Source organism: Protopterus annectens, chromosome 7.part0, assembly GCF_019279795.1.
Source record: "Protopterus annectens isolate FY-2018-M chromosome 7.part0, PAN1.0, whole genome shotgun sequence".
Lineage (NCBI taxonomy): Eukaryota > Metazoa > Chordata > Ceratodontiformes > Protopteridae > Protopterus > Protopterus annectens.
This window is the reverse complement of record NC_056739.1, coordinates 1,709,351,793-1,709,366,548: the sequence shown is the minus strand read 5'-3', so window position 1 is coordinate 1,709,366,548 and position 14,756 is coordinate 1,709,351,793. Positions and strand designations below refer to the sequence as shown.

The window sequence follows — 14,756 nt, the reverse complement described above, 5'->3', positions numbered from 1 at the left end:
AATGTTTCTTAAAAAGTTGGGCTTTGTTGGTTTTAGCATTAGGCACCAACAAACAAGAAATGATAGGCAATGTTGTTCTGGTTTGCCTAGATAGAAGTCTCTGAGCAGGTGAGCCAAGTAGGTTGTCACAGGGTATATTTCGGAGATAAGTAAATTCAAGAAGATATCAGTACTGTCACGTTTTGACCTCTCTAGTAATTGCTTGTCACTCTGTACTGCATGTTCAGCAAGGTCGTTTGACTGTGGGTATTCAGGACTACTAGTAATATGAATAAAGTCCCACTGTGTTTTGCAAATCTCTGAAACAATTGACTGGTAAACTGGGTACCATTGTCAGAAATAACTTTGTGAGGACTACCATGGACTGAGAAATGACGTTTCATCTTAGTAATAACAGCACTGGACATTAGGGTTAGGTAGCAAATCAATCTCAAATCAGTTTGACTAAGAGTACCATGGTGATTGTTCCACTCATATATGTCAGTGGCTACTGATGACCAAGGTAGTTCAGGAATTCGGCTTAGATGATGTGGCTCTTTTTGCAAATGCAGCTTAGTATTGTTACATACTGAAGAAGAAGAAAGAAAGAACTTTATCAATGTCTTTTGCTAGAGAAGGCCAAAATTCTAGTCCTCTTGCCCTTCTTTTGGTATAATTGGCACCTGGCTGGCCACGATGCAAAATCTGAATGTATTCACACTAAGGAAGTAGGAACAATAACTTTTGGACCTTTGAAAATTATATCTTCCATCAGCATCTCATCTCTATATGGAAGGTAAGGTTGCACTTCTGTTGGTACAGTAGATTGCTTTGACAACCATCCAACATTGATGAAGTGGTTGAGCTTTTACAAAATTGGATCAGTCTTTGTATGATCTCTCAGCTCATCAAGTCTTGTGGTAGAAAAATTATGCACTTCCATTACATCAAAGTCAAAATGCTCTGCATCAAGCTGTTCCATAGAACTTCTGGGTGATCTGGATAAGGTATCAGCCACATAAAGAAGTTTACCTTTTGTATAGACATTTTGAAATTGTACTTTTGTAATCCAAGCATCATTCTTTGTAGTCTTGCTGGAGCTGAATGCATAGGCTTCTTTAAAATAGTGACTAGAGACTGATGATCAGTTTCAATTTGGATAGCTCGGCCATAAATATAATCATGGAACTTTGAACATGCGAACACAATTGCCCAAAGTTCCTTTTCAATTTGAGCATACTGCATCTAAGTTTGAGTAAGAGTTCTAGATAGGTCTGCCTTCCTGAATAACCGCACCAAGACCAAACTCTGAAGCATCACAGGAAAGAACTACTGGTTTGTGGACATCATAGTATCTTAATGTAGGTGGGTTAGTAATTTTCTGTTTAAGGTTATCAAATTCTCTCTGGTATTGTTCTAACCATGACCAGGCAACATTTTTGCGTGTCAGCTCTCTTAAAGTGCTGATAACTTACTAAAGTCAGGGATAAATTTGCCCAAATAGTTAACCATACCAAGAAAACATTGTAGGGCTTGGACATTGTCTGGAGCTGGCATCTCAAGAATGGCTGCTTGTTTAGAAGGGTCTGGTCATAAGCATGTACTGGTAAATAAATGACCTACATAAGTAACTTCTGGTAATCTGAATTTACATTTCAGAAGGTTAAGCTTGAAGTTCACTTCACGTACTCTGTACAGAACTTTCCTGAGGTTTCTGTCATGCTCTGCTTCACCACTGCCTCCAAGTAAATCATCAACTATTACTGCACACGGGCAACCTGAAAAAATTTGCTCCATTGCACACTGAAAGACTTCACTTGCAGAATTTATTCCAAAAGGCATCTTGAGGATCCTGCATCTACAAAATGGTGTGCTGGATGTAGTCAGTAGTGAAGATATGTGATCAAGCATCACTTGCCAAAATGAACTCTCTGCATCTAAGACAGAAAAAACAGCGGCATTTGGCATGAGGGTGGCAATCCTCTCGACTGTACACATAGGATGAGGAGGTCTCTTTAATGCCTTGTTCAAGTCTCTTGGGTCAATGAATATTCTGATTTCATCTGAATTTTTCTTATGAGCAGCTACTATGGAAGATACCCACTCAGTTGGTTCTGTGACTGGACGAATTACACCTTGCTGCACTATTTTGTCTAAATGGACCTTGACTTTGTCCTGCATAGCTATTGGAACTCTCCTTGCTGGTCTGACCACTGGACTGACCTCCAGGTCTACTTTCATGGAGTACACAACTGGAAGTTTGCCTACCTTGTCATCGAACACATCAGCATACTCTGAGAAAATAGCATTACTGATGCTGGAACTGGGACATGTGCTCACATGATGTACTTCTTTGGTAAAAGAAAGCAGTTTCATTTTTAAACTGTCTCTGAGACCTAATGACTGCACAGGTCTTTGGACTACATAAAATTACAAGCTTTAACTGTTCCTAGCCAAATAGCATGAAAGCACTACTGAACCTTCGGTTTGAATCTCTTCACCTCCATAAGCAACAAGCTTTGCAAAACTGAAAGAAAATTAAATTCCTCACCAGCTCTCACTTTAGCAAATGTTTCTGCTGACATTACATTACACTTTGAACCAGTGTCTGCTTTGAGCTCTGTGGGTTTACCATCAGGGCAGTACAAAATAATTCATTCTTTGCCAACAAATCTACTGCATTAACTTTTTCACCGACCACTGATACACCATCTACATAGAAAGTAAGGTTGCAGCTTTCTACATGATCAACTTGCTTTTTTGAGTGACCTTTCTTAATAACTGAATGAGGCTTGCCTGATTTGCAAAACTTCTGAAAGTGATTTTTTACACTTGTGGCATTGCTGACCAAATGCTAAGCACTTCTCTCTTTTAGACTCATGATTGGCTCCACAATTCCGATAGTTAACAAGAAGACTTGACTTGAGTTTGCTGACTCACCCTTATACTGCATTGAGCATGTCTATTTTACTGAGCTAATCCTGGAACTTGCTAGAAAGTTACGGCTCCTCCCAGGAAAACCCATAGGGGTTGCTGCTACCATGTGTTTAGGCCTGCTTCTGCTTATCATGTGTTGCAAACTCTCTACGCTTGCTCTAGAGGCTGCTGAAACCACACTCATCACTTGCAACCATACTTGTATGCCTTTCTGTGAGCTCAAGAATTTAACAAATCTCTATGGTTTTGCTCAACGTTATATCACTGTCACAAAGCAAAATCTTTCTCACTGCAGCACTATTAACACACACAAAACTGTCCTTTACTAACTCATCTTTCAAGTCACCAAATCTGCACATTTTACCTTTGTTTCTCACGTCCGTGATAAAAGCTGCAAAAGTGTCACCTGGCTTTTGGTCTCTTGTACAAAATAAGTGTCTGTCTAATGTAACATTTGTCTGGGGTTGCACATTTCTCTAAATTTATGTTTCAAGCACTCAGGGTCCTCCCTTGATTCAGCCGGTACCACAATATGGCGGGTTTCCCCCTCTCCTGCATATAGTTCTGGTGTATACACAAATTAATGCTCTCTTTCAATGACCTCTGATCCAACTAAGTTCAGTAAAATGAATGCCCTCGTACATGCATCTTTGTCAGAAAAAGCTGCTAGTATGAAAATGTCATATTCCTGCTCAAATACTCTCCAGTCATATGTTAAGTTATAATCAAACACAAGTGGACCAAGTCTGCAAAATGCCTCTGCCATATCAACACACAGAAATGAAGGAGCTTGGAATTATGTACAAAAACACACACAAATATATGCCAGAATTTTATGCCAGAACTTGTAATTATGCCCAATAGCACAACAGACTCTTACAACTGCACTTTGCCAAATAAGTCTCCGTAGTAACACTTTAAAAATCACTGTACGTTATGAAATTACTCCTTATCAGTGTAAAATATACTTCGATATGACTGTATTTTGTGAATAAACTGTACATGGCAGGAAAAAGCAGAGTAAGAAACACTTCAAAATGAATACACTTTGCAAATAAACTGTATACAGCACAGAAACCTTTCAAAATGGCACTACTTTGAGAAATAACTCTGTACAGTGTAAGAAACACTTTGAAATGGCGGCAATCTGGGTATAAATGAACACAGCACAAGAAACTTTTTGCAATGGCTGTACTTTGACTGCACTTTGCAATATAACTGTACTTTGTACCCAGCAAACTCTTTGAAATAATTGCACTGAAATAAAGCACACACTTAGCAAACACTCTGCACACTCTGAGATACTTCGAACAACTCTAGTTATGCTTTGAACGGCTTCAGGCAATGCAAAACAGTAGCTTGTGCCAAAACAAGGTCTTTTACTGAAAAACATGCCATGCCCTTTTTTAGCTTAATGTGCCCCTTTAATGTACTTGTGCCCTTTTAATCTCTCATCATGCTCATTATACTTTTCTTGTGTCCATTTTACTTTAAACATGTTTGTTATATAAACCAAAGATAATTCTGAGCCCCATATAAATATCTCTGCCAGTTTTATCAAATATTGTGGTTTTGAACATTTCATTTAATTAATGATGCATTTTGCACCTTTTGTTTTGATTATTAATAAGTTTTGTGCTACTCGTTTGATTAATAATGTGTTTTATGCCTTACACATGCTCCGTTTTATTTACTATGCCAAATAAATAATTTGTGCAAGTTTTGATTACCTTGAGCTTGTTTCTGGCCCTTTTTGTTTGTCTGAGCTCGACTTCACTCACCCAGATCAATCTGCCTTCACCTTAAACTCTGTATCTCAAGCCTCGAAGAAGTTGCTCTCTTAATCCCAATTCTGACACCATGTCACTTGTCCGGTCAGGATAAAATATGTAAGTGGTTGTGGGTTCAGTTCAAGCAGCTTTATTACACACAATCACATCAGGAATGAGGCTTTGTAACTTAAACTTATAAACAGACCGACTACCACACTCATACATGTTAACATTCTGGCTGTTCTCTCAAAAATGGCACTGCTGCCTGCACATGCTCACTATTTATATGCACATGCTTGCTTACATCTGAAAATGCTTCTTAAAGATACATACACATGCTCTGTTCTACACTTTGACTTAGGAATGTGGTCCATTCCCGTAAAGATATTAGAAACCCTAATCACTTGGAGAAATCAAAACCAGACAGGTCATCTATTAAATCTACTGGCTGTCAAGATTAGCTCCAGCTTTAGCCCCCCCCCCCCTCCAGACACATCAGGAAATACCCTCAACAATAACTCCATAATTATCACTAGAGAAAAAGGTCCTCAATGTACTCTACATTCCAAGAAGCTACATCAGTGGGCCCCAATAACACCATAGGATGCCTCCTTAATAGTAAGGAACACATTAGGACCAGAAGAATCATTATTTAACCATAACCTCTAGACAGTCTGTGCCAAGAGAATGGAAACCTGCAACTGTCATCTCTCTGTACAAGGGCATGAGAGCTGCAGACACAAGTTCTTACAGACCCATTAAGTCTGCCTAGTCTCATATGCAAAACCAGGGAAAGAAATATCATGGACATGATAAACAATTACATAGAAATCCTCAGACAATGGATCCAACCCAGTTTGCTTTTGTCAAGGGCAGGTCATGCTTACTCAACCTGGTGGACATCTTCAAGAAAATTTACCCCAGGACTGCCCTCTGTACTATTAGTGGACAAATGCAGTTCCTAAATACTTTATCCTATACATGAGTCCCCTCAAATTATCTATGGTATGATCCTACTTATTCTCATTAGGGGTACTATATAATTATCAACCACGGGGTGGGTAAGGTCAATCTATACCACATGCGACAGGTTATTTCAAGCACAGAAAGAGAAACTGGCTAGGCTTAAAAAGGCCTGCAAGGGCAGCTAGCCTAGTACTTATCGATGAACATATAAGATCACCAAAGCAATGAATGAGGACAAAATGCTGCATACCACCCACCTTGATATGGCCAAAGCATTCAACACAATACCTACTTGGGCATTGTACACACACACACACACAAAATTAGGTATAAACCTTTATTCCACCTGCTGGATAGCCAACTGGCTCAAAGATAGGATAGGGAAGTGTACGTCTGCTAAAAGGCCAGTCACTGGCAGAGTTTCGGAAGGCTCAGTGCTGGAACTGCTCCACTTTGGCATCTACTTCTCTTAAGTCAAGGCCAACATCAAGAGACTCTGGATAACCAAGTTTGCAGATAATTGCAAACTAGGTGCAGTCATAGATTCTCCCAAAGACACAAATACCCTTCAAGAAGGCTTAACACAAATAACTAGTTCCAGAGCCACCCTGTAAAACTCAGTGCTAAGAATGCATAATAGTACCTACTGGGACGACAGTTATCCCTGGAAACTACCATACTGATAATACACCCATAACAGTAGACCCAGTGGTCAGAGATTTGGGAATGCATTTAAATAGTAACCTGGTATTTCACCACTATGTGTTTATGGTTAGTAAGGAAATCATTCTGTGTTACTCAGCTGATAAGGAAAGGGGCAGCATCTAGAACGAAGTATGTCACTGTTTCATTGTACTCTGCATCATCTTCAGACCAGTCATTGAGTACAACACCCCCTTCGATATGTACCTGACCAACATATGCAACAACTGGGGCATCCACAGAAGTTCCACACAAAAAGAAACAGGGTGCAAACAATATGCCCTATGCAGATCACCTCAAAGCCCTAGCCCTGTAACTCCATCTCCTGCAGACTCCTGAGAGGCAATCTATGCCTGGCCTACAAAGCATACTCCAGTCCTACTCTGATAGGCTTGTTGCATATCTGCAAAGCAAATATCAGAATTACCCGATCTAGGGAACTATAGCTGGTCTGCAACATACATAGGACATGTTGGAGGGACAGTTATGTTTCTCGGACACTACCCCTTTTCAGGAACATACTTCCCATCTATGTGAAGAAAAGTTCTTCACTAACTCATTTCAAGTGTAACTTGGACCATTGGCTGGGAAATGACAAATTTACCCCTGGTCTGGCACCAGTGTCTCTATTAAACATAGTTAGACTGTAAATGCTTGACCACCCTTGCCCAAGCCTACATATACCCCTTAAAATAACACCAGATTATCAAACCTTGCCAGATATATTTGGGAAGCATGTCTAGGCTTAACAAGGACCTCTGGGGTTGTTAACTTAGTAGTAACCTATGAACCTATGTGTGTGAGCAGAACTGGAAGGTTCTGGGAATGAGCACACACACACAGCCTTTATGTTGTAACATAGTGTATGTCTGCCAGGCATGCAAATGTTGGATGTCCCCCAACAAGGGAACTGATTCAGTTAGAGTGGTCTTCATATTATAAGCTTACCATGCCTACTATGCTGTGCAGCAAAGATGACACCTCAGATGAAAATCTGATTTTTCCCTGTTTTGAATAGGAAGGGCTCCAGTTTCCGGTGGCATAATGCAGTTATTTAACAGGGCTGATGAAGTCTACAATGACTAGTGGTGTACAAGATGGGAGGAAGAAGGTCATTTAATGGCTTCAAAGTACTCTGTTAAGAGGATGCATGCATAAATGTAAGAAAGAAAAAGACAGTGAGAAGTGCATTTCTGTGGTTTCTTTACTACTTTAAAGATGATCAAGAGGTAAAATGATTTGTAGCAATACTAAGCAATTTTCTCACTGTTACACACATTGATAGGTAATTAACACAGCATTTTTGTGCAGTCATGTGAGTACTATTATTAAAGCTGTCAAACTAGGCACAGTCATAGAATCCCCCCAAAGACACAAATACTCTCCAAGAAGGTCTGACACAAACGAATGACCAGTGCCAGAGTCACAGCCTCAAACTCAATGCCAAGAAATGTATAATAGTAACCTTCAGTGAGAAGGTCACCCTGGGAAATTAATATATTGATAATACACCCCCAAGAGTAGACCCTGTGGTCAAGGATTTGGAAACACATGTGGACACTGACTTGGCCTTAGACCATTGTGTGTCTACTGCAGTAAAGAAATCATTCTATGTTACGCAACGTATAAGCAAAGGTATGGCACATAGATCCAAAGATCTCATTGTTCCATTGCACTCAGCCCTCATTAGACCAATCATTGATTACAACACCCCCTGCAGTATTTACCTTACCAGGCATATGTAACAACTGGAGCATCCACAAACATTACTCGCAAAAAGAATACATGGTGTAGAAAACATGTCCTGCGTGGACTGCCTCAAAGTCCTATTCCTATACTTGGTCTCCTACAGACTGCTGACAGGCGATCTTTGACTAGCCTATAATGCATCCTCTGATCCATCTCCGATGGATCTACTGCACATCTGCAAAACAAACAGCATCAGAATTTCCCAATCCAGGGATCTAAATCTCATCTGTAACATAAATAAGACACGCTGAAGGGATTGGTATAGGTCTCAAAATTACCCCATCTCTGGAACAGTCTTCCTATCCATGTGAAGCTCAGTTATTCCCTGCCCTTGTTCAAATATAAATTAGACCAGTGGATGGGGAGTTGAAAATTTAGCATTGGTATGTCATCCATGTCTTTATTAGAAAGAGTGAGCCTGTAAATGCATGATCACTTATGCTGAAGTTACATGGTCAAACTATATATACCCCCAATAAAATTATATGGTATTAAACCCTGTTGAACATAATGGAGAAGCAGGGCTAAGCTTAAAAAAAGTTTTTTTAGGGTTGTTAACATAGTAATCACCTATTAATTTATGACTTTCCCATAGTTACATGCAGTAGGCCTCTGTAGCTACATGCTGGAGAACTCTGTTGAAACTCAAAAAAGACCTTTGTCATACACAGATTAGTGAGAAATGACTTACCAGGTATTTCCCAAGTGGAACTGTACAAGCTTTGTCCTGCATCAATCTTCACTGTCTCTCCAGATATAAAACTGGCAGCAGGAGACAGCAGGAAACAAACTACAGATGACACCTGATTAGGACAAAAACAAACCAGGACAATCAGACACACACTTGTTAGCAGACATCTATTAAATAAAAAATAAAAAACTCACTTCAAAAATGAAATACAAATTTACAGCACATCTACTAAACAATAAGAAACTCATTGCACAATTGCAGTACATTTTCTGAAGAAAAATAAGAAACTCATTACACAACTTTATTTTCTTGTACACATTGTTATTATTATTTAACTTTCACACAGAGTGATTTTTCATTTGGCAGCCTTGTTTAAAAACTGCTTCATGACTGACTGAATTATTCGATTTTCTAGTATAAAAATGTAATGTGTACAGGAAACATAACATAGCTAAATGGTAAAAATAAATATGACAGTTGATAAAATATTAAAAAAGGGGGACAGGAGAGAAACAATGCAATACATTTATTCAAGATCATCCTCTAAAAAAGAAAAAAAAAAAAACACTTTTGCCACCGCCATCTCTGTATGATCTGTTCAATTTCTCCAAGTTTTCTAGGTTTCTATTACCAGAACGGGAATGGACCATATTCCTAAGTCAGGGTATGATAAAAGTTTATGAAATTAGTATTGTTTCAATCTTTGATGCTGGACAAAAGTGCACTTCACTGCACCAGAAATGTGCCCACAGCGGACTCCTTCTGCAGTTCATAAGGACTTATATGTATCCGTAACATATCTAAATACGACCGTAGACACTTTTTTATTAGATCCATTGGTCCTGCTACTATTAGAACTGTCTGGGTATCTTCCACATCGCTCTTGTTTCTGCCTGCAAACACTGGTATTTTTAACTCTCTTTTAGTATGGCACTGTAATCACTGGGTGTAACAATTTCGGTGATCAGTTCAACTTGTGTCTTTTTCTCCTGGACTACTATATCTGTTTTCTTATATCTATTTTGAACTGTTGGTAATGTGTGATCACAAGTGATATAAACTTCAACATTCTCTACAATACTTTGTGGTTTATGTTTCCAATGTTTCTCAACTACTTCAATACTATAGGGTTTGCACGATCCCCCAAAGGCAATAGTCTTGACACATTATTGTGCCTTTCGGTATACAGGCTCACTGCAATGAGGGTATCATACCCAGCAATAAAATACGAGTCTGGTTCCATTTTTTTTATTTTTATAGAACCTGCATTTGTCCATTTCTCCTGCATGTTCAATGGTCTTTCTAAACCTGCATGTATGTAGTCTACTATTCTGTGCTACCATTAACCTTTCATCTTTTGCTTTCAATTCATCTCTCCTTAACCATTCCAGTGTCAAATCGATTGACATGACGTTTTCACGAGATCTCTGTACTTGCCAAAATATATTTTTTCCCACATTTCTTTCCTTCTCATATATTCTGTTTGTTTTTTGGTAAATTCAGTTGCTGTCTGATTTTTGTCTACTTCTAGCTTGATTTTCATCCCCACTTGATACCAAAATACTTTTTCTAAACTAAGCAGGAAAGTCACCTTAAGACTTCTCCTCATGTTTTAAAACTTTCACTATGTTTGGATCTGGTGAAGTAAGCAGGTATGTATACAGTTCCACAACTGCAGAGCTATACAAGGAGTCAAGTTCGAGAAGGCCATACCTCCCTCACAATGAGGAATATATAATCTTGGTCTACACTGATTTTTATATATCATTTGATAAGCAATAAGCATTTTCTTATTTTCCTGACCAACTGAACCAAAACTGTTTGGGGACAGTTAATCATCCCCAAACTGTCAGAACAGGAAGTGTAAATTGGTTTATATATTGGACTTTACTCCTTGATGTCAAGGCAATTTTCAGTATTAGTTTTTGTCTCCTGAAGTGTTCCTTCCTGAATTTTATTTGCCTTTGTTCATGTTTTATCGCCTACCCCTCATCCATTCCCTAGCATTTATATAATCCCTCCTGCTCAAGTTCCTTTATATCACATTTCTGTCCCAGATTGATTATTTTCTTGATGCTGCAGCTTTCCTGTTTTAAATGTTGCTTTTGCATATTTATCAACACCAAATGACATTTGTACATAATCTGAAAAAGTTTTAACCACTTGCAGTTCTGCTTTCAACTCCTTAAGTTTTATTCTGTGTCTTGGCCAACTTCCAATAAACCAAAGGCTGTCTGGTTGCCCTGCAATGTGAGACCCTGCGTTGGTTGAACACTAAAGTGCTTTCAGCTACACTAGTTTATATTAGAGTTATATTTAATCTGTCCTCTAAACTGAAGACTTTTTGCTATAGCCTTTTACTGCAAGCGTGCACACTACTCCCCCCCCCCCACACACACACAATTTTTTCTCTTCCTATTGTACTCCTAGGTCAACTACTTAAAACTATGGAAAAGGTTTACCTATGTACCTGCAGCCCATACTTCAACTGTTTTTCCCTACAGAAGTGGCGGCCCTTTTCACCACACTGTACTAGATTAGTAGCACAAGATTTGTAGTTATTAGGAAGATACTGCACTACACTGACCTGAAATTGACTTGAGCTTGGTTTTCCTGGCTATTTTCTTAGAAGCTGGCCTGGTCCAGTTTTTCTGGCTCATGGCTTTGTATTACTTTGTGTCTACCCCCCTCCACCACCGTGAACCTGCACGCCTCCCTCCCACTCCTGCTTAATTACAGAGGAATCAAAAAATCTGATGTAGCAAGGCACCATCTTTTGACTTCGCTTTTCTGCCCTTGCTTCATAGGAATCCGCAGTAGTGTGCGTGCAAGTACTACCTGGTGTAGTTTTTGTTTGCAATTCTTACTGCTATTTTTGTGAAGTTTCACACACAGTATATTTTTCTTGTCATACATATTTTTAGTTGGTAACAGCTCTATTTGGTCACTTGTTTTCTGGAGTTGTATTTCGAAAGTGTTTTTTGTTTTTTTTGCTTTACTCTATTTGCCCTGCACATGAGTGCTTTTGTTATGCCAGTACAGAATTATATTCATAGCATAATGTAGCTTTAAATAACTGGTAAAATGTTGCTTTATTCACTAATGTGCATATTGTCACCTGCTATGTATACTTTTAGATCAGTAACCTGTTTGGCAATTAGAGTAGAACTTGCTGTAACCTCCGAGGGATACAAGTGACTCTGTGTTTCTGCATAATATCACTGTTATTTCTTTTAGTTGGAGAATTCTAAATTGTGTGTACCATCTTATTAGTTACTGTTTTCTCTTCATAACCTTTATAACGATACACAATAGTGTAGTGTATGTTATTAATAGCTTGGTATCAACTGCAGTTACCTTTTTTTCCTCTGCATTCCTTGCATTTTGTGTTGAGCATAGAATTGTGCGGTTTCTTACAAAGTATGCTGCTCTTCCCCTGCATCCTCTATCTTAGTTATTTGGTAATCAGAGTGTTTTACAACTTCAGACTTAATATTTACCTCCTTTTCCTTTTTATTTCCAGTCCCCCTCAGCAAATGTTACATCCTGAGTCTTGGCCAACCGACAATCAACCCAAAGCTGTCTTGTTGCCCTGCACTGTGAGACCCTGCGTCGGTGGAACAGTAAAGTGCTTTCAGCTAAACTAGTGTATGTTAGAGTTGTATTTAATCTGTCCTCTAAACTGAAGACAAGTTTGCTACAGCCTTTTACTGTAAGCGTGCACACTAATGGTCCCCCCCCATTTTTTTTCTTTTCCTATTGTACTTCTAGGTCAATTACTTAAAACTACTTTCTTTCTCTCGGAAAAGGTTTACCTATATACCTGCACAGCCCAAACTTCAATTGTTTTTCTCTATAGAAGTCGTGGTCCTTTTCACCACACTGTATTAGATTAGTAGCACAAGATTTGTAGTTATTAGGAAGATACTGCACTACACTGACCTGGAATTGACTGAGCTTGGTTTTCCTGATTGTTTTCTTATAAGTTGTCCTGATCCAGTTTTTCTGACTCACAACCTTGTATTACTTTGTGTCTATCCCCCACCTTGAACTTGCATGCCTCCCTCCCACTCCTGCTTAATTACAGAGGAATCAAAAACCCTGACGTAGCAAGGCACCATTTTTTGACTTCGCTTTTCTGCCCTTGCGTCATAGGAATCCCCAGTAGTGTTCTTGCATATACCATTTTTTCTCCCACCTGCTGTCATATTTAATATTATACACTTGCCTTCTTGAGTATAGTTTATTTCTTTCTTCCCAACTTCTACCATACTTAAAATTACACACTTGCCTTCTTCACCACAATAAAACACATACCATCTGTCTAGGTGCTTTTTCTTTGCTCTTCTTCCTATCTGTGTGTACATAGCTTTTTTGCTGCATTCTTGGACTATTAGGGCTTCTGAGGTCAGGTGCAACCCGCTCCGTTCACCCTCCACTTCGCTCCAGGCTCACTCCGCTCCCATATCCTACCCCCATTCCCACCCTACCCCTCTTTCATTAGATTTATACTTCCCCAACACCTCCCATTCATTACCTCAACACCCTCCCATTAACTCAAAAACAAACCCCCTACAAACTCCTCCCACATACTCACACTTATCTTCCTTAAGATTGCTTGTATCACTAATACACTGCAACACATACAATTCCTTTTATTTATTCTCACCTGCACCACTCTTCTAGGCCTACTATTCCATACCACATCTATATACACCACCTTAAGCCCACCTCCACAGTCACCCAGCACTCACACCCTACCAGTAACAGATAATAATAGTTACTCTGACATCTCTCCTTCTTTACTCTCAACGCATACCACTACTCTCACCCAAATAAAACCTCTCTATATCAAATCCAAACAAACTCTGCCTCTCACAACACCCCATACCCCTCTCTAAGAACAAGCATGCCCATACTATAATTCACCTTCTCTTCTCACTTACTAAATGGGGGGACATCCACCCCAACCCCTGCCCAAACCAACCCCAAAAATCTAACGCAAATCCAAAATAACTCCAATTACACTTTACAACAATAAACATTTGTAGCATATGTAATAAAATTTCTGAATTTCATACCTGGCTAACTACCCACACTCCACATATTTTCAAAGTAACTGAAACATGGCTAAAGCCACATATTTCAAATACTGAAAATCTTCCCCCAGGCTACAACATAATTTGTTCTGATAGGCTCAACAGAAAGGGCGGTGGTGTTGCATTAATACATCAAAACTCCCTAAATCTCACTTCATACCCCAAACCAGTCCCTACCATTCAAAACATAGAATTTCTCCTAACAGCTCTTCAAAGAAACAATAAAAACCTAACTATCGCATAAGTCTATATCCCCCAAGGCCAGAACATTTCCATTTTAGAGGGATTTCAACCATGGATAAACCTAAATATATCAAATGAAACTATAATCCTAGGAGGTACAAATATTAATTGGCAAAATCTTACTGCCAACTCCCCAGCCAACAGCATAAATTTACACGCTTTACTCAGCTTATCGAAACTCCCACCCATGGCCTATCTACAAGACAAGAATATATCTTAGATTTGGATATTAGTTACTCTCCCCCACAATTACTCAAACTCTGCCACCCTACCCAACATACTAAGTGGCCACCTCCCAGCATACACCCACAGGCCTCACCCTCATACAGTCAATACACACTCCTATAGAACATCCAGAAATCTCACCCACTTTGACCAAAATAAATTCTCAAGAATTCTAAAAACCCATAACTGGCTCCCACTATAAACTTTCCCTTAGATGAGGCAGTTAATTACTTTAATAAGCTCTTCTTGGATACTCTTAATAGCTTAGCCCCCATACATATCCTGCGAACAAAAGTGAACCACGTCCCATGGCTAACAAAACTGACCAAACAATGCATCCCTTCATAGAGACAATGCATGGAAAACTTGGCAAAAAGATAGAACACAACAAAA

General features: G+C 39.1%; 1 protein-coding gene across 1 annotated transcript in view; it reads right to left on the bottom strand.

Moving 5' to 3' along the window:
• The window catches only part of PECR (peroxisomal trans-2-enoyl-CoA reductase), a 360,488-nt gene that overhangs the window by 85,497 nt on the left and 260,235 nt on the right, over positions 1-14,756 (bottom strand). Inside the window, exon 7 of the mRNA XM_044078241.1 lies at positions 8,797-8,908. Coding sequence (XP_043934176.1) covers positions 8,797-8,908 — 112 coding nt within the window. The remainder of the gene's footprint in view (positions 1-8,796; positions 8,909-14,756) is intronic.